The sequence below is a fragment of the Oncorhynchus kisutch genome, linkage group LG1, assembly GCF_002021735.2.
Source record: "Oncorhynchus kisutch isolate 150728-3 linkage group LG1, Okis_V2, whole genome shotgun sequence".
NCBI lineage: Eukaryota > Metazoa > Chordata > Actinopteri > Salmoniformes > Salmonidae > Oncorhynchus > Oncorhynchus kisutch.
The window spans coordinates 43,048,806-43,073,872 of NC_034174.2; the positions used below are offsets into that span (position 1 = coordinate 43,048,806).

Below are 25,067 nucleotides of genomic sequence, written 5' to 3' on the forward strand. Positions count from 1 at the left end.
GACATAATCGAAATTATCCTAAACAGGCATATGTTTGTTAAATTAGATTTATATAATTACCCACTCAACTGACAGAGGCTGTTTTATGTTGTAGTGAAATATAAAAACTTGACACAATGTGTTGGTGCTGCTGTAGGCTTTTTGGAGCGTTAAAGCTTTCCTTCGGCGCTAGGATCCAGCGTCCTGAGCTCAGATTTTACCTCCCGCCCCATGCAGCTCGCTGTATTCTAAACCGTCCGCCAGAACACTCACATGCATGCCGCTACTTCCTGGATGGAAGAATGGAACCAGAGACCGTTCGGTACGTTTAGAAAGTCTGTGATGGAACGCTTCCAGCACTGCCTTTGCAACATTCTCTCTACATTCATAAGTGGCGCCGCGGGTCACCGCTGAATGGACGAACATAATCAGTAGCCTATTCTTCGACCATTTTTTTCCTCAAGTTGACGAAATTGAGTCGGGCTCGTTGACTTTCACCTATATGATTCACTTTGGGAATGTAGAAAGAAAGCTTGGATGCATGTGGCCGACTGTGACAAAACTATTTTTCTGCGGTTCACAGCCATAGATATTCCATGAAACAGATGCTTAATTGGCTTCAAGTGAATTGCCATCAAACTACACTCCATCTGACACTACAGTTGGGTTTGCGCCCTATGTGCTAACGTCTGTTTTCTACAATCAAGTTTATGTAATTTTGTAGACCTCAAACTTTGTCACCCGTTGCCTTCTTGTTGCTCTCGATGAGTATTTTGACATGCGGAGAATACTGGAACCGAGTCACTGGTGGACCTTATCCATAATTTGTTCATCCTTGGCCGTGTTTACCGACTGTCATCCTGGTAAGTCGTTGCATTGTTTGCAATATTTTAAACTATTTGTTCACTGCAGTGTGTGTCGTGCTTATATAGGCAACAATGTTCATCTATATTTGTATTAAAATCAAGACCAGGGAAATAACATTTCCAATTTTGCCCTGATCACGAAAAGATAACAGGACGAGAAGACTTGCTGCTGCTAGCTACTGCCGCATGGAAGATGAGATATTCATCCAACATACATAAGTGATTCCTCACGAAACCCAGCCAAAAAAACACCATGATTTTGGGGTTTTTCATGAAATGTAATCCATAGTATAGTCATTTGCAGCAAGGAGTGTTGACATATATTTGACATTTGTATCTAATTGCATAATTGAGAAATAATTTCTCAAAATTGCCATATTTTTTGACATTTTGGATAAATATGTCATAAATGAATTGTGTATTAATTATGTATTACAGCCTGATTAATCAGACTACTACAGATGAAACATTATGGACTGGTGTCTAAATAGTTGGGGGAAAAAATACTTTCCTGTGGATATTTTGTCTCAAATTACTCTACCGGTGAACCACAAAGACAACCAACCAGTAGAGTAAGTTTAAATGTCATTTATTCAACATTTTGTCTTGAAAGGAACATTTACAGGATTTTGCAGGGATTACATTCAGGCTGTATATACCAATGAATTGTGTATTACAGCCTGATTAATCAGACTACATCTGTATGTGCTACAAAGCAAACATTGGTGTTATATGAAGCTTTACCTCTTGCTCTGTATTATGAGTAGTATTTTGATTTCAATAACTTCTTTTTTACATTCATGAAAATCTATTTTTTGATTTGGTAATTAAAAATATATATATTGTTAAACACAATATATTCTACAGCAGGGTTCCCCAACTGGTGGCATTCTGCCCGCAAGTGGTTTGATTTGGCCCCTCAAGATTTTGCTTATTTAATTTAATTGTTGGACGTAAGACTGTAAAAGCACCAGGAAATCAGCTCTTTGTGATTTTAATTTAAGAATCTGTTACCAAGTATTCCTATGCCTAATAGAGAGACACGTGATCGTATACAAATGTAAGCCAGGTTTAAAATGATTACGTTTTAGTCAAACATTATATCTGTTTGGGTTTCTTGCGGTCAATTTGCAGTCTACAAATGATTTGTAATTATGTTCCGGCCCCCCAACCATCCGCTCAAGAAATTATCATCCCACAGCTGAATCTAGTTGATGATCCCTGTTGTACGGGCATATCAAAGTTCCAGAGTGGGGATCTCTGCTACTTTTAGAGTTATGATCCAATTTGTAAGCATTACCATCAGAGTGAATGTGAAAATGGATTTTAAATGGTCTTCCAGCTGCTGGTGATTGGTAGAATGTTCAATGAGACAAGTAAATGGAGGGATGGGATTGGTTACATTGCCTACAATGCAAATTACTCTATAAAATGGGCCGTAAATTTAAAACTAGCGGAGATCCCATTCTGGAACTTTCATATGCCCATAGAGTGAGTATATTATGTTCAACAATATATTGAAATGTTTGCCAAATCAACAATGGTATATTTTCAATATTAATGTTTTATATTTTTCAATATTCATAAAGAAAACTGTAATAAATAAAAAACTACTCATTGCACAGCAAGTTTTAAAGCTGCATATGACAATACATTTTATTTGTAGCATCTACAGATGAAACATTATGCAATCTTAAGGACGCCTGGGTAATGCCAAAATGACATAAATATGCCGACTTTGATTAATTATTTCTTAATTATGCTTTTAGATTCAAATGTCAGATATATATATCATTAACCATCCTCCCTGCAAAGGAATTCTATGGATTACATTTGGTGAAAATCCCCAAATCATGGTCTTTTTTTGGATGAATCACTCATAATGTGACTTTGCTAAAATTGTCAGAAATTTCAACATGGGATGAAATGAAAAGATTGACATTAGTTTCAATGTAGAAGAATGAGTCATTCATGTTGTCGTAACCACCCATGGGAAATATTAGGTTATGAAATGGTTTCAGTAAAGGAACTGAGCAGTATCTGCGGGATGCTTGGCGCATGTAGCCTACAGAAGGTGTGACAGGGTGGCTGTGTCTGTCCGGTACTTTGGCAGGTCTGATGCACAGACATGCAGTGATGTAACAGCAGGACTGGAACCACAGAGAGGAGGAGGGATCACATTTCCTAGATTCTCGCGGTCACTGCGCATGGCCATCCAGAGCCAAGATTTTAATGGATCATCAGAGCCTAGCACTTTGATAGGCTAGGCTATAATTCTGAGTGCAAAACACAAAATAATGGCATGTTTGAGTGCATATAGCCTTTAAAGAACTAGCCTACCTCGTTGTTTTTTAAACTTCACGTTTTGGACTCGACGTGTCAATGTATGGCTCATACATGCATAATGAACGATCTACACAGTCCTCTCTCAGCGGAAAAAGCCACAGAATCCTTACATTATAACCTACTTTAATTTACGGCGTGAGATTATGCGCTCGTTCCTGTCATGTAGTGAACGTGACCTCTGAAGCAAGTGTGTTGAGTGGCTGCATGCGCTTAACGTTAGCTATTTTGATAACAGCGAAGATATATTGAACCCGTCGGATCAAATCCATACATCAGGAGTTAGAATATATCCGAAATAAGAAGTTAGAGCTATTAGACCTTGGTAGAAACTTAATTTCTCTTTTTCAATACATTTCTCTACAAAACAGAAAATGTTGTGCGCTAAAGATGGCGTTGTAGCCACACAAATATATTTAGAAAATAACTGTCAACCCAATCAGAAAAACTGCGCTGGCAATGTTTAGCTCCTAAATTGTGTCGCTGGTCAATTTTTGGAATATATTGCAAAGTATGCTATAAGGTTCTTACCAGCCGCGTGTCCATCACCCATCATGACACGACACACACATTGATGTGTTCAAGAAATGCAAAATATCGGCCTACTTTTCTGTTTGTGTTGACCATCCATCCAAATCAAGTAATTCCATGTGTCCACCTTTTGTCCATATACATGTTCACACAGGTATTCCATGATATGGGGTAATAATCCAACACTGCAGTTGATTGCCAGAGATCATCATTCATTGCATAGGCAAATGCTATATATAATCAATACACAACTTTCAAGTTAGTAGGACATTTGATGCAAACATATAACTAACTTTTCCATTGTAAAAAATGACATTATCACATTAGCTTGCTCGTTTGCCATACTAGTCTGAGACCATGCATGCAACTACGGGAAGTCGGGAACTGACCTGCAACAACCAATTGTGATGGACAATGTTGATTGGCAGGCGGAATACTGTCCATTGAGGTTGCAAAGTTAAAGTGGGAGGCAGGATTAGGTCGGCCCAGTATTAGTAGTAGTAGTAGTCCAATGAGGTCCACACCATATAAACACCAGAGTTAAAAAAAAAAATGTTTTACTCTTTTTGCGCACACCGCACAGAGCCTCAAGCACAATGACGTGATAACTTTGTGCACAATTGTCAGGGACCCGTTTTTGCTTGAGAATGCTACTTTCAAAACTATTGGCTGAAATGATACAAAGCGTATGGAAAATCTCAAAGGAGAAGTTGGCTTTTTTTTTTTTTTTACAACCAAATCTCTTTTTTTGATGTAAATGACATGGGTACTATTTTTAATTTTTTTTTATAGCAATTTCACTTGTTTTTGAGAAATTTACCCCAACCAGCGACTCACTTCCTCATCCTTTTTGTGCGGTACGTGGGCTCTGAAAAGACATGAACAAATGCTCTAAAACACTCAAATACGTCCTAGAGCATCCCCCCATCACTGTTTAGCCTGCTTCTATAATGGACGGAAAGGTATCGCTCAAGTAGAAACAAAATTGAAAATATCGTTGTGGATAAAGTTCGGAATGACACAATTTAACGTGTACAACATCTAAAGAGCTGCATCACTATACTGAGAGCTTTTCCGTTTATAAAAAGACTTACTTGGGTGTTTTTTTGGAACATTTCTTCATGTTTTTTCAGACCCCCTGTACTGCACAATGAGGGTGAGGAAATTATTTGCTGGTTGTGGTAAGTCTCTCAAAAACAATTAACACACCAATTACATACTTTAAAAAAAGGTGGTTCTCAAAAAGCAACATTCTCCTGTACACAACCACTTCATGGAGCAATTCAAGGGGATGTACTCATGACATTACATTGTTGCAACTTGTGGTTTCTAGATTAGACCGTGTATCATTCTGATGACCTTGATGGAAAGTGAACTGTAAATGAAACATGCAAGTCGGCTTATTAGCTACATTGTTATAATATTGCAATAATGTTATTAATGCATTGACCTGTTCTCTGCACAGCTGAACTCTTGAGTTCAACTCAGCTCCTCTTTGCTGTCCTCCGTAGCAGTCAGTTAAAAACGACTTTGAATACCACCACCTATTTCTGTATCCTAGCTATGCTACCAGCTTGTTACCACTTCTAAACCTAAAAAGGGACAACTTCTAAATGTTATGCTGCAAAAACAACCAAATATTTTCAAATTGGTCCAGTTACAATAAGTAAATCATGACAGATTTGACGAATATCCACTTTGTTAGATTAGATTTGTTGAATGTGGGCCAATCTGGCATGCTTCTTCCAGCTCCCACGGTCTGCGTACCATTGATCTCTTTACCACATCTATAAAGTTTTGGTCCCATGTTTCATGAGCTGCAATAAAAGATCCCAGAAATGCTCCATGTGCACAAAAAGCCTATTTCTCTCAAATTCTGTGCACTAATTTGTTTACACCCTGTTAGTGAGCATTTCTTATTTGCCAAAATAATCCATCCACCTGACAGGTGTGGCATATCGAGAAACTGATTAAATATCATGATCATTACACAGGTGCACCAAGTTGAGGGGAATATAAAATGCCACTCAAATGTGCAGTTTTGTCACACAATACAATGCCACAGATGAGGGAGCGTGCAGTTGGCATGCTGAATGCAGGAATGTCCAACAGAGCTGTTGCCAGATAATTAAATGTTAATTTCTCTACCGTAAGCCGCCTCCAATGTCGTTCTAGATCATTTGTCAGTACATCCAACCGGCCTCACAACCGCAGACCACGTGTAACCATGCTAGCCCAGAACCTCCACATCCGGCTTCTTCATTTACGGGATGGTCTGAGGCCAGCCACCCGGACAGCTGATGAAACTGAGGAGTATTTCTCTCCGTAATAAAGCCTTTCTGTGGGGAAAACAATATAATATTTTGATTACCCAAACTTAATCTTATTTACTTTCATTATTTTGTTTTTGTATTACTTTCCCAATAAGACAAAACTGATCCATTACACATGTGTCATCATGGTGGCCTCTGACTTGTGGTCAGATTCACTCAGGTGGACCAAATTTGAACTTTTTTCAATGCTGAATTGAATGTCATTGAGATTTTTTTTATTTTATTGCGCAAACATCCTTTCTGAAATCCATCCAAGAAGTAATCATCTAGTTTTTCATAATTATCTGTAATCTGATTACAATATTTTTGCTGGTAATGTGACTGAATTGGTATTTATTTTAATATTTTTTATGTAATCAATTACTCCCCAACCCTGGTCATGATGATCACCTTATCCCCCTGGTCACATCTGGTTTGCACCGCATCCCATCACGTCCAATCAGCACCCAAGCTACAGAGATAAGGAAGAAAAACAGGATTATTCTGGTACTGTCTGGGACACATTCACATCAAATACAGTATTCATAAAGTGTTTCAGAATAGGAGTCCTGATCCCCAAGTCCATATAATCTGATTCATGATGATCTAAAAGGCCAAACTGATCCTAGATCATCCAGCACTCGTACTCTAGTACAGTTTACAGAGGTCCAGAGGGGTATACTACAAAGGAGGATCAATGACTAACCAGAAATAACCATTAATTGTCTGGGTCATTAAAGAAAGCTTAACATAGATATGTTTTTTGTTTGTTGAGGATATAAGACCATACCCATTCCAAGCTTATCTTTCAAAAAGAATATGAAGTTATTTAAGAATATTTAGGCAAGCTGGCTGGCTAACCCATTGATCCTGCTTTGTAGAATACCCCTCAGACCTCCAGTGACGGGGAGAGAGTAGAGGCATACTGTAGCCAGGAAAACATACTCTGTGTTCCATCTACTCTCCTCCTGTAGCTTTATTAGAACCGTGATGAATGTCCAGACAATAAGGCACTGTCACCAAAGGACGAATACCGCTGCACTCAAGGACTCAACCATATCAATAACTGTCCTCCATCCCTCCATCCCCTCCTCCATCCTGCCATCCTTCTCTTAAACAATCTCTCCCTGACATGAGCTGTCAAGTCAGCTGTACTTACGGCTGAGGAGTCAGTAGCCTGGTCTGGGCTGGGGAGAGGGAGGTATAGAGAGTTCATTCTCTGGCAGGGGTTTACCTAATATACGTCCTTCCCTTTCTCGGTCTCCTCATGTTGTCTATTGACTGATCCTTTAAAAACAATGTTTACATGTGCTTTTGTTGCCATCATTGAATCACTCTGGATGTCCCTTGGAATTTGAAATTCACAGTGCCCGTATCATTTGTGTCCTGTTATTGTGGGTATATCCCAAATGGGTAATGTTCATGTGTTAATTTCCAATGTGTGTCAGCTGTATTTTACAGGATGTGTTGTTGTGATGGAATGCTATGGGGAGAACTCACACAGCACTTCAAACCGACTCCGAAAGAGGCACATTCTTGTCAGTGATGATGTTTTCCCTTCTTCTGCTACTGTATTGCCTTCCCCTGCAAAATCCGTTTTCTCTTGCTCTATCAACGTATTCTAACTCAGTAACCCTTCTATTGATTTGGGTTTGAAAGGTATCATCTTCCTCACTATTATATTATTATTATTTATTATTATTACTATTTATTATTATAGCAATGCTGAAACCAAACTACAGTATTTCGTCCCATATTTAAACAAGGCAGTGCTCATGTCTATGGTCCTTCACCAGTTGTTTTGCTTTCCCTCACGTCAAACAATGGAGTGATTGAAGGATTTGGAGGATTTAGTATTCATGGTAATCCAAACTCCTCTCTGTACGGATGAGAAAGCAAAAAGTAAGGTTTTCAAAATACTGAAACAAATACAAATCAAGGGGCCAGTCATGTACAGTACTTGTATTTCATGTCTGAAGTGAAAAAGGCACATGTTGTTATATTTGGCTTTTGTCAGGTAGGTTACCACTGTTTTGTCCCTGTTCATTTGATCTACCCTATTTTTGTCCTGGGATGCAAAAGTCCCTTGGCTGTGTTTAAAAGCTTCCAAATTAGTGAAGTGCCTTTCTGATAATGTAACCCTCAACACCGAATCCGTTTCCCACTCATTGTTTTAAAGACTAGAACAAAATGGAGTCTTGTTGGGTTTTCAGATGGTCCGTGTTATCCGGGATCCTTGATGTCCCCACCCCATTGAAGGTTAAATTGAATATGGTTGGGGTTAGGGTTTATGGTAGGGACGTCCCAAGTATACCGGATAGCGCTTACCGTTTTCCGATGACATGATTGTTCTTTGTATTGGAATTCTGTTTGTGTTCCATTGCTATATTTTTAAATGAGAGTTTCTTATTTAAAATCGCATGAGAAAGTGATATTTGAGGAGATTTGGAAATTCAATAAGCGTGCTTTGTAATGTATAGTATACATCAAATAACCTGGTATTGCGTGTTCGTGTCTTGGCTGTGTGTAAGACATTGAAGTGTTTGTGTGTATGTGCACGGCTACGTGTCTGCGTGTGCTCTCCGTCCCATGAGTGTTTGTGTGTGTGTGTGTGTGTTTCTCCTTAAATGGTTGTGTTTTCTATCCTATTAGTTGCTGACAGAGAAAAGGTTGAACCTGTATATACAAAGTGTTTTGATATGAAGTGTCAGTCTGACAGACTTAGAATAGACTGCAAAAAGCCTCTGCACACACACACACACACACACACACAGTAAGGATCTACGGGATCGGTGTCCCTATTCCCGGGACGGTTGTTGCTAACGTGCGCTAATGTGACTAGAATGACGACGTAAGTAACAGCAAATTTTACAGGACATAGATATGTCTTATATGGTCAGAAAGGTAAATTATTGTTAATCTACCTGCACTGTCCAATTTACAGTAGCTATTACAGTGAAAAAATACCATGCTATTGTTTGAGAAGAATGCACAACAACAAACTTATCACGGTACCTGGTTTGATACACCTCTGAAGGTAAATGATGTACTTACATTCAGCAATCTTGCTCTGATTTGTCATCCTGAGGGTCCCAGAGGATTTTTTTTTTACAGTTTTGTGTGATAAAATCTATTTTTACATTCAAATGTAGGAACTGGGTTCTACAGTTTGAACCCTTTTGAAACACATGTTTTTTTTGTTTTCATTATCTTTTACCAGATCTAATGTGTTATATTCTCCTACATTAATTTCACATTTCCACAAACTTCAGTTTCCTTTCAAATGGTATCAAGAATATGCATATTCTTGCTTCAGGTCCTGAGCTAAAGGCAGTTAGATTTAGGTATATCATTTTAGGTGAAAATGTAAAAAAAAAAAGGTCTGATCCTTTATTAAAATGAAGAAGCTCTTGTATACAGCCTGCAGTCATTGTTTGTGTAATGCATGAATGTGTATTTCATTCTTTGGAGTGGTTGCTTCCCTCATGCCTAATGAGGCCTAAGCTCCATAGTGATTGAGTGGCTGCCAATATAATGAAATCAGAAAGGGATCGTTCTTCCTCCCATCCCGTCTCTGCCTCTCTCTCTCCTATCCCTGACCTGCATATTGAGAGGTAGTTAATCATTTAATTGAAATCCAAGGGGATCAATAAGACTGAGGTATTAAAAGTAATTGGACACATTGATCAAAATACAAATTTTTCTATTGGCGATTGGTTGGTTATTTTCTCATGTTACATTTTATTGGGGACATGTTGGATACTGTACTTTGAATAGGGTGCATTGACATTACGGCCTATCGTAAAAAGCCTAATGGGTAGAGATTAGAGGTCCACCGATTATGATTTTTCAACGCCGATACTGATTATTGGAGGACCAAAAAAGCCGATACCGATTAATCTGACAATTTTTTTTGGTGTGTTTCTTTTGTTGTAATAATGACAATTACAACAATACTGAATGAACACTTATTTTAACTTAATACATCAATAAAATCAATTTAGCCTCAAATAATGAATAATTCAACCTGTTCAATTTGGTTTAAATAATGCAAAAACAAAGTGTTGGAAAAGAAAGTAAAAGTGCAATATGTGCTATGTAAGAAAGCTAACGTTTTAGTTCCTTGCTCAGAACATGAGAACATATGAAAGCTGGTGGTTCCTTTTAACATGAATCTTCAATATTCCCAGGTAATAAGTTTTAGGTTGTAGTTATTATAGGAATTATAGGACCTTTTGACTATTGGATGTTCTTATAGGCACTTTAGTATTGCCAGTGTAACAGTATAGCTTCCGTCCCTCTCCTTGCTCCTCTCTGGGCTCGAACCAGCAACACAACGACAACAGCCACCATCGAAGCAGCGTTACCCATGCAGAGCAAGGGGAACAACTACTAGAAAGCTCAAAGCTCAAAGCTCAGACGTTTGAAACACTGTTAGTGCGCTAACTAGCTAGCCATTTCACTTCGGTTGCACCAGCCTCATCTCGGGAGTTGATAGGCTTGAAGTCATAAACAGCGCAATGCTTGACGCACAACGAAGTTCTGCTGGCAAAACGCACAAAAGTGCTGTTTGAATGAATGTTTACGCGCCTGCTTCTGTCTACCTCCGCTCAGTCAGATTATATGCAACGCAGGACATGCTAGATAATATCTAGTAATATCATCAACCATGTATAGTTAACTAGTGATTATGATTGATTGTTTTTTACAAGATAAGTTTAATGTTAGCTAGCAACTTACCTTGGCTTACTGCATTCGCGTAACAGGCAGTCTCCTTGTGGAGTGCAACGAGAGAGGCAGGTCGTTATTGCGTTGGACTAGTTAACTGTAAGGTTGCAAGATTGGATCCCCCGAGCTGACTAGGTGAAAATTTGTCGTTCTGCACCTGAACAAGGCAGTTAACCCACCTTTCCTAGGCCGTCATTGAAAATAAGAATGTGTTCTTAACTGACTTGCCTAATTAAATAAACGTATTAAAAAAAAATGTTTTCCCGATTGTTATGAAAACTTGAAATCGGCCATTCCGATTAATCGGTCAACCTCTAGTAGAGATGCTGAAACAGAATTTACCATACTTTATCAGTGGGAAGCTCAAAGAGATGCACACAAGCCCTGGAACTAGATTGACTAGTTAGCATAAATCACCACAATCAAATTTCTATTAAATTGATTTATAAAGCCCTTTTTACATCAGCAGACCTCACAATTGATTATACAGAAACCCAGCCTAAAACCCCAAAGAGCAAGCAATGCAGATGTAGAAGCACAGTGTCTAGGAAAAACTCCCTCTGTTCCCTCCAGAAAGATGAATTGTTCAAAGACTGGCTATGAAGTTTAGTGACACCTGGGCTCACCTTTTTTCAGGAATATCACAGTCCTCGTAGAAACACCCCCAAATAGTTTGGCTTGCCTTGGTCAACCCAACTTGTATTTGAAGCCAGATGAGAACCCCTGAACTGGACAAGTAAAAAAAAAACTCTGCCTACTATGCTTGTTTGATTTGAATTAAAATAAATATTGCTTATGCAACAGCAGACTTCAAATTGCTCAAAGTATCTGTAGGCTACTCATTAATTTGTTAAATTTGACTACAGCAGCGGACATGTCCCTGAACACATGGATGAATTAAAGATTCTGATCAACATGAGGTTATTAGTTATGACAGTCACCCCACACGGTTACCTGAGGGGATATACAGTATCTTTCACACAATGATGCAAGAAGGGAGTTGGAATGGAGTGTAAAAAGATCTAGCTGGAAGCTACGAGCATTGAGTGTACACAGTTCAGTAGCTAAGTGCATTCCTCCCCAACACAAGTCATATATTATGATCAACATGAGGTTATTAGTTATGGTACTCATTACACACAGTCACCTGAGGGGATATACTTTTCACTGATGCAAGTTGGAATGAAGTGGAGATCTGTGGAATTATCTGATTAGAAGCTAAAAACATTGAGTACACATCGAGCACAAGTGCCATCGTCATCAACACAAGTCATGAGTGTAAACATCTTATCCTGAGAACCCAAGATGTGCTTGTCTCTGACTGTAAAAACACACTAGTAAGGGCACGTGAAGGAATCGACTATACCTAGCATACTACTTACTATGTTATGTTGCTTTTGGTATGGTTATATAAGACTGAGGGTTACTTAACTTTTTAAGGTAGAGGGGGCAGCATTTTCACTTTTGGATAAATAGCGTGCCCAATTTCAACTTCCTGCTACTCATGCCAAGAATATAAGATATGCATACCATTAGATTTGGATAGAAAACACTCGAGCTTCTAAAACTGTTTGAATCATGTCTGTGAGTATAACAGAACTTATGTAGCAGGGAAAACCCAGAGGACTAACCCTTCAGATGTTTTTTTTTTTTTTTAGGTCTCTGTCTGTTCAGTGAGTTCTCATTGGGAAACGATATTTCTTAGGCATTTGTTTTCAGTTCCTACCGCTTCCAGTGGATGTCACCAGTCTTTGGAATTTGGTTGAGGTTATTCCTTTGTGCAATGAAGAAGTACGGCCATCTAGGAACTGGGTCACACTGTTGAGTGCGCAAGACTTGAAAAGTAGCATTGGTTTGTTGTCTTCCTGTATTGAACACAGATAGACCCGTCTTCAATTTGATCGATTTATTAACGTTTAAAAATACCTAAAGTTGTATTACAAAAGTAATTTGAAATGTTTTGGAAAAGTTTACATGCAACTTCTGAGATATTTTGTAGTGACGTTGCGCAAATTGGAAGCAGTTTTTTTTCTGGATCAAACGCGCCAAATAAATGGACATTTTGGATATAAATGGACTGAATTAATCAAACAAAAGGACCAATTGTGATGTTTATGGGACATATTGGAGTGCCAACAAAAGAAGCTCTTCAAAGGTAAGGCATGTTTTATTTTTTATTTCTGCGTTTTGTGTAGCACCTGCAGGGTTGAAATATGCTACCCTCTTTGTTTACTGTTGTGCTATCATCAGATAATAGCTTCTTATGCTTTCGCCGAAAAGCCTTTTTAAAATCTGACATTTTGGCTGGATTCACGAGTTTAGCTTTAATTTAGTATCTTACATGTGTGATTTAATGAGTTTGATTTTAATATCATTTTATTTGAATTTGCCGCGCTGCATTTTCCCTGGCTTTTGGCTAAGTGGGACGCAAGCGTCCCCTATACCTTAAGAAGTTAAGGCTAACAAAGTAAGGTGGTTGGTCATATAACACGAACTACTAGCAACCTAAAGGTTGCGTGTTCGAATCTCAACACGGACTACCAACTTCTTACCATTACTTACAGTTGAAGTCGGAAGTTTACATACACTTAGGTTGGAGTCATTAAAACTTGTTTTTCAACCACTCAAAAATAAATTTGAGTGGTTGAAAAAACTATAGTTTTGGCAAGTCGGTTAGGACATCTTCTGTGTGCATGACACAAGTAATCTTTCCAACAATTATTTACAAACATATTATTTCACTTATAATTCACTGTATCAATTCCAGTGGGTCAGAAGTTTACATACACTAAGTTGACTGTGCCTTTAAGCAGCTTGGAAAATTCCAGGAAATTATGTAATGGCTTTAAAAGCTTCTGATCGGCTAATTGACATCATTTGATTCAGTTGGAGGTGTACCTGTGGATGTATTTCAAGGTATTTCAACTCAGTGCCTCTTTGCTTGACATCATGGTAAAATCAAAAGACATAAGCCAAGACCTCAGGAAAATAATTGTAGACCCCCACAAGTCTGGTTCATTCCTGTGAGCAATTTCAAAATGCCTGAAGGTACCACGTTCAACCGTACAAACAATAGTACGCAAGTATAAACACCATGGGACCACGCAGTCATCATACTGCTCAGGAAGGAGACACGTTCTGTCTCCTAGAGTTGAACGTATTTTAGTGCGAGAAGTTAAAATCAATCCCAGAACAACAGCAAAGGACTTGGTGAAGATGCTGGAGGAAACAGGTACAAAAGTATCTATATCCACAGTAAAACGAGTCCTATATCGACATAACTTGAAAGGCCGCTCAGCAAGGAAGAAGCTGCTGTTCCAAAACCGCCATAAAAAAGCCAGACTACGGTTTGCAACTGCACATGGGGACAAAGATCATACCTTTTGGAGAAAGAAATGTCCTCTGGTCTGATGAAACACAAAATATGACTGTTTGGCCATAATGACTATCGTTATGTTTGGAGGAAAACAGGGGAGGCTTGCACTCAGCATCATGTTGTGGGTGAGCTTTGCTGCATGAGGGACTGGTGCACTTCACAAAATAGATGGCGTCATGAAGGAGGAAAACTATGTGGATATATTGAAGCAAAATCTCAAGACATCAGTCAGGAAGTTAAAGCTTGGTCGCAAATGTGTCTTCCAAATGGACAATGACCCCAAGCATACTTCCAAAGTTGTGGCAAAATGGTTTAAGGACAACAAAGTCAAACCCATAGAAAACTTGTGGGCAGAACTGAATAAGCATGTGCAAGGAAGGAGGCCTACAAACCTGACTCTGTTACACCAGCTCTGTCAGAAGGAATGGGCCAAAATTCACCCAACTTATTGTGTGAAGCTTGTGGAAGGCTAACCGAAACGTCGTTTGACCCAAGTTAAACAATTTAAAAGCAATGCTACCAAATACTTATTGAGTGTATGTAAACTTCTGACCCACTGGGAATGTGATGAAAGAATTTTTTTTTTTTTTATCTCTAATATTATTCTGACATTTCACATTCTTAAAATAAAGTGGTGATCCTAACTGACCTAAGACAGGACATTGTTACTAGGATTAAATGTCAGGAATTGTGAAAATCTGAGTTTAAATGTATTTGGCTAAGGTGTATGTAGACTTCCGACTTCAACTGTATCTACTTTGCAACTCCCAGGGTTGAAAGTAGATTTAATTTCTTCCTGGTACAGGACCTCATATGACTCATGATATGTGTACATGCTCTTGAGTTAAGGCTTTCAGCATTTTTTTATGGGCCTAATCATAGAACTACACTGAACAAAAATATAAACATAACATGCAACAATATTAAAAGATTTGACTTAGTTACGGTTCATACGGAAATCAGTCAATTGAAATAAATTCATTAGGCCCTAATCTATGGATTTCACGTAACTGGGGATACAGATATACATCTGTTTGGTCACAAATACCTTTATAAAAAAGGTAGGGGGTGTGGATCAGAAAACCAGTCCGTGTCTGGTGTGACCACCATTTGCCTCATGCAGCACGACATCTCCTTTGCATAGAGTTGATCAGGCTGTTGATTGTGGCCCGTGGAAGGTTGTCCCACTCCTCTTCAATGGCTGAGCGAAGTTGCTGAATATTGGCGGGAACTGGGACACACTGTCGTACACGTCAATCCAGAGTATCCCAAACATGCTCAATGGGGCTGTGCATTATCATGCTGAAACATGAGGTGATGGTGGCAGATGAATGGCATGACAATGGGCCTCAGCATCTCGTCACGGTATCTCTGTGCATTCAAAATGCCATTGATAAAATGCAATTATGTTCCTTGTCCGTAGCTTATGCCTGCCCATAACATAACCCCACCGCCAACATGGGGCACTCTGTTCCCAACGTTGACATTTGCAAACAGCTCACCCACACGACACCATACATGCTGTCTGCCATCTGCTCGGTACAGTTGAAACTGGGATTCATCCGTGAAAAGCACGCTTCTCCAGCGTACCAGTGGCCATTGAAGGTGAGAATTTGCCCGCTGAAGTCCGTCAGGTCAAGACCCTGGTGAGAACAACAAGCACGCAGATAAGCTTCGCTGAGACAGTTTTTGCTGAAATTCTTTGATAGTGCAAACACAGTTTTGTCAGCTGTACGGGTGGCTGGTTTCTGACGATCATGCAGGTGAAGAAGCTCGAGGGGGAAGTCCTGGGCTTGCATGGTTACACGTGGGAGAAATGCTCAATAACATGGATGTAAGCAAATTTGTGCACAACATTTGAGAGAAGTAAGCTTTTTGTGTGTATGGGATGTTTTATTTCAGCTCATGACTTTGCATTTATATTTTTGTTCATTTCATATAGAATCCCTTTTAATTCAACAGGATCTTGTGGGCGTAGTTGGAAAGATTTATCATTAAATTGTTTAAATGTATTACCATTTTATTGTGGCATAATCACAACCAGTCATGATGTTTTCATCTGATTGTCAAAAAATCACTTCAAAGGGCTCCTTTGCCAACTGTGCACGTTCATCCACTCGCAACATATTTCCAGCCTCCAAACAGTGGTGAATGGAAAGAGACATATTTTACACAAAACACAAAGTGTAATGACATTTGACAATTGTCCTTCAGCGAGAATTTATGCGTCCACTGCTGTCTGCACACATCTCGGTGTTGGCCACTCGTCTCTGACTGACTTGAAAAAAGGTCAGTGTTCTCGTCGAACCACATCACATATTGGAGCATAGGCTATACCACCCGTTTAAGTCCATTCAGTCATATTTCATGCCTCTGACATGCGGTAATGATAAATAATGGTGTAATAGCCTTTTTAAAAAACCTTTTACAAAAATAATTCTCCCCAATTTCGTGATATCCAATTGGTAGTTATAGTCAAGTCCCATCGTTGCAACTCCCGAATGGACTCGGGAGAGGCAAAGGTCGAGAGCCATGCGTCCTCCGAAACACGATCCTGCCAAGCCGTACTACTTCTTGACACACTGCTCGCTTAACCCGAAAGCCAGCCGCACCAATGTGTCGGAGGAAACACCGTACAACTGGCGACCGAAGTCGGAGTGCATGCGCCCGGCCCGCCACAAGGAGTCGCTAGAGCGCGATGGGACAAGTACATCCTGTCCGGCCAAACCCTCCTCTAACCCAGACGACTCTGGGGCAATTGTGCACCGCCTCATGGGTCTCCCAGTCGCGGCCGGCTGTGACAGCCTGGGATCGAACCCCGATCTGTAGTGATGCCTCAAGCACTGCGATGCAGTGCCTTAGACCGCTGCACCACTCGGGAGGCCTCAGCCTACAGTTTTCTTGACATTTAGTTTTAATTATTGTGATAGGCTCATGGTTTACCAGTATGGCGTACCCCCGCTATTTATTTTGCTGGGACACCATACCGGACCGTACTGCCTTGCTTAACCCTAACCTTAACCCCTAACCCCAACATTAAGCCTAGCTACCGTTAGCCACCTAGCTAACGTTAGCCACCACAAATTGGAATTTGTAACATATTGTACGAATTGCAAATTGTAACATTGTAATTTGTAACATAATACGAAATGGGTGATGGACATCCACAAATTAAGACATACCATACAAAACGTTACATATCATACTAATTGGTGTGTCCTGGATTTGCATTCACTATGTTGAGTCTAGGTTGGAAGGAAGGGTGGAACAGAACACACACACTTAACAACACAAGCCAAAACACTGAGCTGATTTCTGTTGATTTGATATCCTTGTTTTCCTATTACTAGGCGTATAGTGCAGCCAGCCAAGCGTCTCACTCCGACAGTTCAGCCTCTCTTAGTCTGAGTGAACGGTCTCCTCATTAAATCCTAGAAGTGATGATGTTTGTTTTTTCCACTTTAACGCTTTGAGACATGTCCGTCCCTGAGGGCCTGCTGTACTGCCGGGGCTGAGAGACTCTGCCTTGGGGATTATGTGTGTGTGTGTTTAGTTACTGTCTTGTGTGCATGTCTGTGTTTTTGTGCGTACTTTGCACCAGTCACTGTGATCAGCTCAAACGTTCTCTGAGTGGAGACAGTTGTGAACATTTACACAGTAGGGGTGTGAAGGTTAAAACATTTAAACAAATTTGGGATCTTAATGTTAAGACAAATCCTTAATGGAAAAACAAATGTAAAAAAATTTTTTTTTCCCCCCACTAAATTGAAATCACAGGGCAGCTGGGTCACCTGCTCTTGCTCTTTGTTAAAGAAGCGAGAGTGTGTTCAGATTTCGGTCTGTTGGGTGTTATTAATTGATAGGCCCTGTTTACTGAAGTTGCGAGACATTGCAAGCCAAGAAATGGCATAATATTGCATTCCATTGCGAGATACAGATACACCGGTCTATATAAGGTCCCACAGTTGACAGTGCATGTCAGAGCAAAAACCAAGCCATGATGTCGAAGGAATTGTCTGTAGAGCTCCGAGACGACAGGATTGTGTTGAGGCACAGATCTGGGGAAGGGTACAAAAATATTTCTGCACCATTTGAAGGTCCCAAAGAACACAGTGGCCTCCATCATTTCAGTTGAATACATTCAGTTGGACAACTGACTAGGTATCCCCTTTCATTCTTAAATGGAAAAAGTTTGGAACCACCAAAACTCTTCCTAGAGCTGGCCTGCCGGCCATACTGAGCAATCGGGGGAGAAGGGCCTTGGTCAGGGAGGTGACCAAGAACCCGATGGTCCCTCTGATAGAGATCCAGAGTTCCTCCTGTGGAGATGGGAGAACCTCCCAGAAGGACAACCATATCTGCAGCACTACACCAATCATCCTCTCCAAGATAGCGTAGCAGTCAGACGTCTTTTGTCCTCGTCTTATCGTGTCCCGTGTGTATATATCTTTTTTTCTTTTTTTCTTCACATATATTTTTCTTAAACTTGTTAAGTATATGGGTTCCCCTACAGGAACCCAGCTGAAACGGTGGCGCAGGGAATGCAAATATATTCTTAGAAATACTTAACCTCCACACATTAACAAGTCCAATACCTCAAATGAAAGATAAACACCTTGTTCATCTACCCAGCGTGTCAGATTTTTTAAATGTTTTACGGCGAAAACACAGCATATTTATGTTAGACCACCACCTAAACAAAGAAAAGACGTAGCCATTTTGTACAACAAAAGATAAAATGACAAAAGCAGGATAAAAAAAAAAAAAACATTCACTAACCTCTTGAAAATCTTCGTCAGATGACAGTCATATGACATGTTACACAGTACATTTATGTTTTGTTCGATAATATGCATTTTATATCCATAAATCTCGGTTTACATTGACGCCATGTTCAGAAAATTCTCCAAAATGTCAGGAGGAATTATAGAAAGCTATGCCAGATAACAGAAATACTCATCATAAACTTTGACTGAAGATACATGTTCTACATATAATTAAAAATATACACTTGTTCTTAATGCAACTGCTGTGTCACATTTATTTTTAACGTTACGTGAAAAGCCTAACATTGCAATAATCTGAGACGGCGCTCAGACGTAACAATATTTCTCCGCTATGTTGGAGTCAACAGAAATACAAAATAACATAAATATTCCCTTACCTTTGATGATCTTCCATCAGAATGTAGTGCAAGGAGTCCTAGTTCAACAATAAATTGTTTTGTTTCATAATGTCCAATTCTAGTGTCCATGTAGCAGCATTTGCTACCACTTTCAGCTCAAATGCCCAAAAAATGACTTCTGGTCCAGGATAATTTTCCATCAAAACTTCCAAATTACATATTACAGGTCGACGAAACTGGTCAAACTAAGTGCAGAATCATTCTTCAGGATGTTATAATCATACAGATCGAATAGCATTCCAACCGGGCCATCCATGTTCATCTGGGGCTGATTGGAACAGACGAAGCACTCCAACCCATACGCGCCTTCAAGCACCTGAATCTTTTGCGACACTTTAGTACTTTCCTTCCCATTAGGTCAAAGTTCACAGCAAATGCTCCATTATACTTTCTACTGAATGAGGACATCTAGTGGAAGACATAGGAAGTGTTTCCAGATCGATAAATTGTTGGGAAGGGAGGGGGCTATGACGTCAAAGTTGCCCCAACTTTCAGGATTTCAAAACTAGTTTGGAAGATTGCCTGCCCTATGAGTTCTGTTATACTCACAAACATAATTCAAACGGTTTTAGAAACTTCAGAGTGTTTTCTATCCAATATTAATAATAATATGCATATATTAGCAATTTAGGACAAAAATACAATATTCTAGAGACAATATCGTCACTCAATGCCTAGGTTTACCTCCACTGTATTCACATCCTACCATACCTTTGTCTGTACATTATGCCTTGAATCTATTCTACCGTGCCCAGAAACTTGCTCCATTTACTCTCTGTTCCGAACGTACTAGACAACCAGTTCTTGTAGCCTTTAGCCGAACCCTTATCCTACTCCTCCTCTGTTCCTCTGGTGATGTAGAGGTTAATCCAGGCCCTGCAGTGCCTAGCTCCACTCCCATTCCCCAGACGCTCTCATTTGTTGACTTCTGTAATTATAAAAGCCTTGGTTTTATGCATGTTAACATTAAAGTCTCCTCCCTAAGTTTGTTTTATTCACTGCTTTAGCACACTCTGCCAACCCGGATGTCCTAGCCGTGTCTGCATCCTGATTTAGGAAGGCCACCAAAAATCCTGAAATTTCCATTCCTAACTATAACATTTTCCGAAAAGATAGAACTGCCAAAGGGGGCGGAGTTGCAATCTACTGCAGAGAGCCTGCAGAGTTCTGTCTTACTATCCAGGTCTGTGTCCAAACAGTTCGAGTTTCTACTTTTAAAATCCACCTTTTCAGAAGTCTCTCACCTTTGCCGCTTGCTATAGACCACCTTCTGCACCCAGCTGTGCTCTGGACACCATATGTGAATTGATTGCCCCCCATCTATCTTCAGAGCTCGTGCTGTTAGGTGACCTAAACTGGGACATGCTTAATGGCCATCCTATAATCTCAGCTTGATGCCCTCCATCTCACACAAATGATCAATGAACCTACCAGGTACAACCGTAAACACGGGCACCCTCATAGATATAATATCATACACCTCTGCTGTCTTCAACCAGGATCTCAGCGATCACTGCCTCATTGCCTGCGTCCGTAATGAGTCTGCAGTCAAACGACTACCCCTAATCACTGTCAAACGCTACCTAAAACACTTCAGCGAGCAGGCCTTTCTAATTGACCTAGCCCAGGTATCCTGGAAGGATATTGACCTCATTCTGTCAGTAGTGGATGCCTGGTTATTTTTTAACCTGTTGAGTGTAGGGGGCAGTATTTTGATGTTTGGATGAAAAACGTACCCAAATAAAACTGCCTAATTCTCAGGCCCAGAATCTAGAATATGCATTGAATTGTCAGATTAGGATAGAAAACACTCTAAAGTTTCCAAAACTGTCCAAATATTGTCTGTGTATAACAGAATTGATATTGCAGGTGAAAACCTGAGGAAAATCCAACCCGGAAGTGCTGTTTTTCCTGAAAGCTCCCTGTTCCATTGCCTGCCTTCACTCCATTTAAAGGGATATCAACCAGATTCATTTTCCTATGGCTTCCACATGTTGTGAACAGTCTTTAGACATAGTTTCAGGCTTTTGTTTTGAAAAATGAGCGAGAAAGATCACATCGTCATTCTTTGGCTGGGTGCCAGCAGCGTTTTGCATGCGCAACATTTTGGAGCAGACATTTTCTCTCTCTCTCCTATTTTTTTTATTTATTTATTTTACCTTTATTTAACCAGGTAGGCAAGTTGAGAACAAGTTCTCATTTACAATTGCGACCTGGCCAAGATAAAGCAAAGCAGTTCGACAAATAAAACGACACAGAGTTACACATGGAGTAAAAACAAACATACAGTCAATAATGCAGTATAAACAAGTCTATATACAATGTGAGCAAATGAGGTGAGAAGGGAGGTAAAGGCAAAAAAGGCCAGGATGGCAAAGTAAATACAATATAGCAAGTAAAATACTGGAATGGTAGTTTTGCAATGGAAGAATGTGCAAAGTAGAAATAAAAAAATAATGGGGTGCAAAGGAGCAAAATAAATAAATAAATAAATTAAAATTAAATACAGTTGGGAAAGAGGTAGTTGTTTGGGCTAAATTATAGGTGGGCTATGTACAGGTGCAGTAATCTGTGAGCTGCTCTGACAGTTGGTGCTTAAAGCTAGTGAGGGAGATAAGTGTTTCCAGTTTCAGAGATTTTTGTAGTTCGTTCCAGTCATTGGCAGCAGAGAACTGGAAGGAGAGGCGGCCAAAGAAATAATTGGTTTTGGGGGTGACTAGAGAGATATACCTGCTGGAGCGTGTGCTACAGGTGGGAGATGCTATGGTGACCAGCGAGCTGAGATAAGGGGGGACTTTACCTAGCAGTGTCTTGTAGATGACATGGAGCCAGTGGGTTTGGCGACGAGTATGAAGCGAGGGCCAGCCAACGAGAGCGTACAGGTCGCAATGGTGGGTAGTATATGGGGCTTTGGTGATAAAACGGATTGCACTGTGATAGACTGCATCCAATTTGTTGAGTAGGGTATTGGAGGCTATTTTGTAAATGACATCGCCAAAGTCGAGGATTGGTAGGATGGTCAGTTTTACAAGGGTATGTTTGGCAGCATGAGTGAAGGATGCTTTGTTGCGAAATAGGAAGCCAATTCTAGATTTAACTTTGGATTGGAGATGTTTGATATGGGTCTGGAAGGAGAGTTTACAATCTAACCAGACACCTAAGTATTTGTAGTTGTCCACGTATTCTAAGTCAGAGCCGTCCAGAGTAGTGATGTTGGACAGGCGGGTAGGTGCAGGCAGCGATCGGTTGAAGAGCATGCATTTAGTTTTACTTGCATTCAAGAGCAATTGGAGGCCACGGAAGGAGAGTTGTATGGCATTGAAGCTTGCCTGGAGGGTTGTTAACACAGTGTCCAGAGAAGGGCCGGAAGTATACAGAATGGTGTCGTCTGCGTAGAGGTGGATCAGGGACTCACCAGCAGCAAGAGCGACCTCATTGATGTATACAGAGAAGAGAGTCGGTCCAAGAATTGAACCCTGTGGCACCCCCATAGAGACTGCCAGAGGTCCGGACAGCAGACCCTCCGATTTGACACACTGAACTCTATCAGAGAAGTAGTTGGTGAACCAGGCGAGGCAATCATTTGAGAAACCAAGGCTGTCGAGTCTGCCGATGAGGATATGGTGATTGACAGAGTCGAAAGCCTTGGCCAGATCAATGAATACGGCTGCACAGTAATGTTTCTTATCGATGGCGGTTAAGATATCGTTTAGGACCTTGAGCGTGGCTGAGGTGCACCCATGACCAGCTCTGAAACCAGATTGCATAGCAGAGAAGGTATGGTGAGATTCGAAATGGTCGGTAATCTGTTTGTTGACTTGGCTTTCGAAGACCTTAGAAAGGCACGGTAGGATAGATATAGGTCTGTAGCAGTTTGGGTCAAGAGTGTCCCCCCCTTTGAAGAGGGGGATGACCGCAGCTGCTTTCCAATCTTTGGGAATCTCAGACGACACGAAAGAGAGGTTGAACAGGCTAGTAATAGGGGTGGCAACAATTTCGGCAGATAATTTTAGAAAGAAAGGGTCCAGATTGTCTAGCCCGGCTGATTTGTAGGGGTCCAGATTTTGCAGCTCTTTCAGAACATCAGCTGAATGGATTTGGGAGAATGAGAAATGGGGAAGGCTTGGGCGAGTTGCTGTTGGGGGTGCAGTGCTGTTGTCCGGGGTAGGAGTAGCCAGGTGGAAAGCATGGCCAGCCGTAGAAAAATGCTTATTGAAATTCTCAATTATGGTGGATTTATCAGTGGTGACAGTGTTTCCTATCTTCAGTGCAGTGGGCAGCTGGGAGGAGGTGTTCTTATTCTCCATGGACTTTACAGTGTCCCAGAACTTTTTTGAGTTAGTGTTGCAGGAAGCAAATTTCTGCTTGAAAAAGCTAGCCTTGGCTTTTCTAACTGCCTGTGTATAATGATTTCTAGCTTCCCTGAACAGCTGCATATCACGGGGGCTGTTCGATGCTAATGCAGAACGCCATTGGATGTTTTTGTGTTGGTTAAGGGCAGTCAGGTCTGGGGAGAACCAAGGGCTATATCTGTTCCTGGTTCTAAATTTCTTGAATGGGGCATGTTTATTTAGGATGGTTAGGAAGGCATTTTTAAAAAATATCCAGGCATCCTCTACTGACGGGATGAGATCAATATCCTTCCAGGATACCCCGGCCAGGTCGATTAGAAAGGCCTGCTCGCAGAAGTGTTTCAGGGAGCGTTTTACAGTGATGAGTGGCGGTCGTTTGACCGCTGACCCATTACGGATGCAGGCAATGAGGCAGTGATCGCTGAGATCTTGGTTGAAGACAGCAGAGGTGTATTTAGAGGGGAAGTTGGTTAGGATGATATCTATGAGGGTGCCCGTGTTTAAGGTTTTGGGGAGGTACCTGGTAGGTTCATTGATAATTTGTGTGAGATTGAGGGCATCAAGTTTAGATTGTAGGATGGCTGGGGTGTTAAGCATGTTACAGTTTAGGTCGCCTAGCAGCACGAACTCTGAAGATAGATGGGGGGCAATCAGTTCACATATGGTGTCCAGAGCACAGCTGGGGGCAGAGGGTGGTCTATAGCAGGCGGCAACAGTGAGAGACTTGTTTTTAGAGAGGTGGATTTTTAAAAGTAGAAGTTCAAATTGTTTGGGTACAGACCTGGATAGTAGGACAGAACTCTGCAGGCTATCTTTGCAGTAGATTGCAACACCGCCCCCTTTGGCAGTTCTATCTTGTCTGAAAATGTTGTAGTTGTAGTTGTAGTAGTATGTTGTAGTATTGAAGAAGGTACAGTCCGGTTGAAATATTATCGATTATATAGTGTAAAAACAACCTGAGGATTGATTCAAAAAAAATTGACATGTTTCTAAAACAATTATTTTCTAAATTTTACACCCTTTTTTGCCCCAATTTCATAGTATCCAATTGTTTTTAGTAGCTACCAGCTTGTCTCATCGCTACAACTCCCGTACGGGCTCGGGAGAGACGAAGGTCGAGAGTCATGCATCCTCCGAAACACAACCCAACCAAGCTGCACTGCTTCTTAACTTCTTCGAGATAGGGGGTGCTCTTTTAATTTTTGGATAAAAAACATTCCCGTTTTAAACAAGGTATTTTGTCACGAAAAGATGCTCGACTATGCATGTAATTGACAGCTTTGGAAAGAAAAAACTCTGACGTTTCCAAAACGGCAAAGTTATTATCTGTGAGTGCCCCAGAACTAATGCTACAGGCGAAACCAAGATGAAATTTCATACAGGAAATGCCCCAGA

At 40.5% G+C, this 25,067-nt stretch overlaps 1 protein-coding gene across 1 annotated transcript in view; it reads left to right on the top strand.

The window, feature by feature from the left end:
* Positions 1-246: 246 nt before the first annotated feature.
* LOC109893320 (receptor-type tyrosine-protein phosphatase gamma-like) overlaps positions 247-25,067 on the top strand; it is a 270,796-nt gene continuing 245,975 nt past the window's right edge. Inside the window, exon 1 of the mRNA XM_031835459.1 lies at positions 247-842. Coding sequence (XP_031691319.1) covers positions 758-842 — 85 coding nt within the window. The 5' untranslated portion in view covers positions 247-757. The remainder of the gene's footprint in view (positions 843-25,067) is intronic.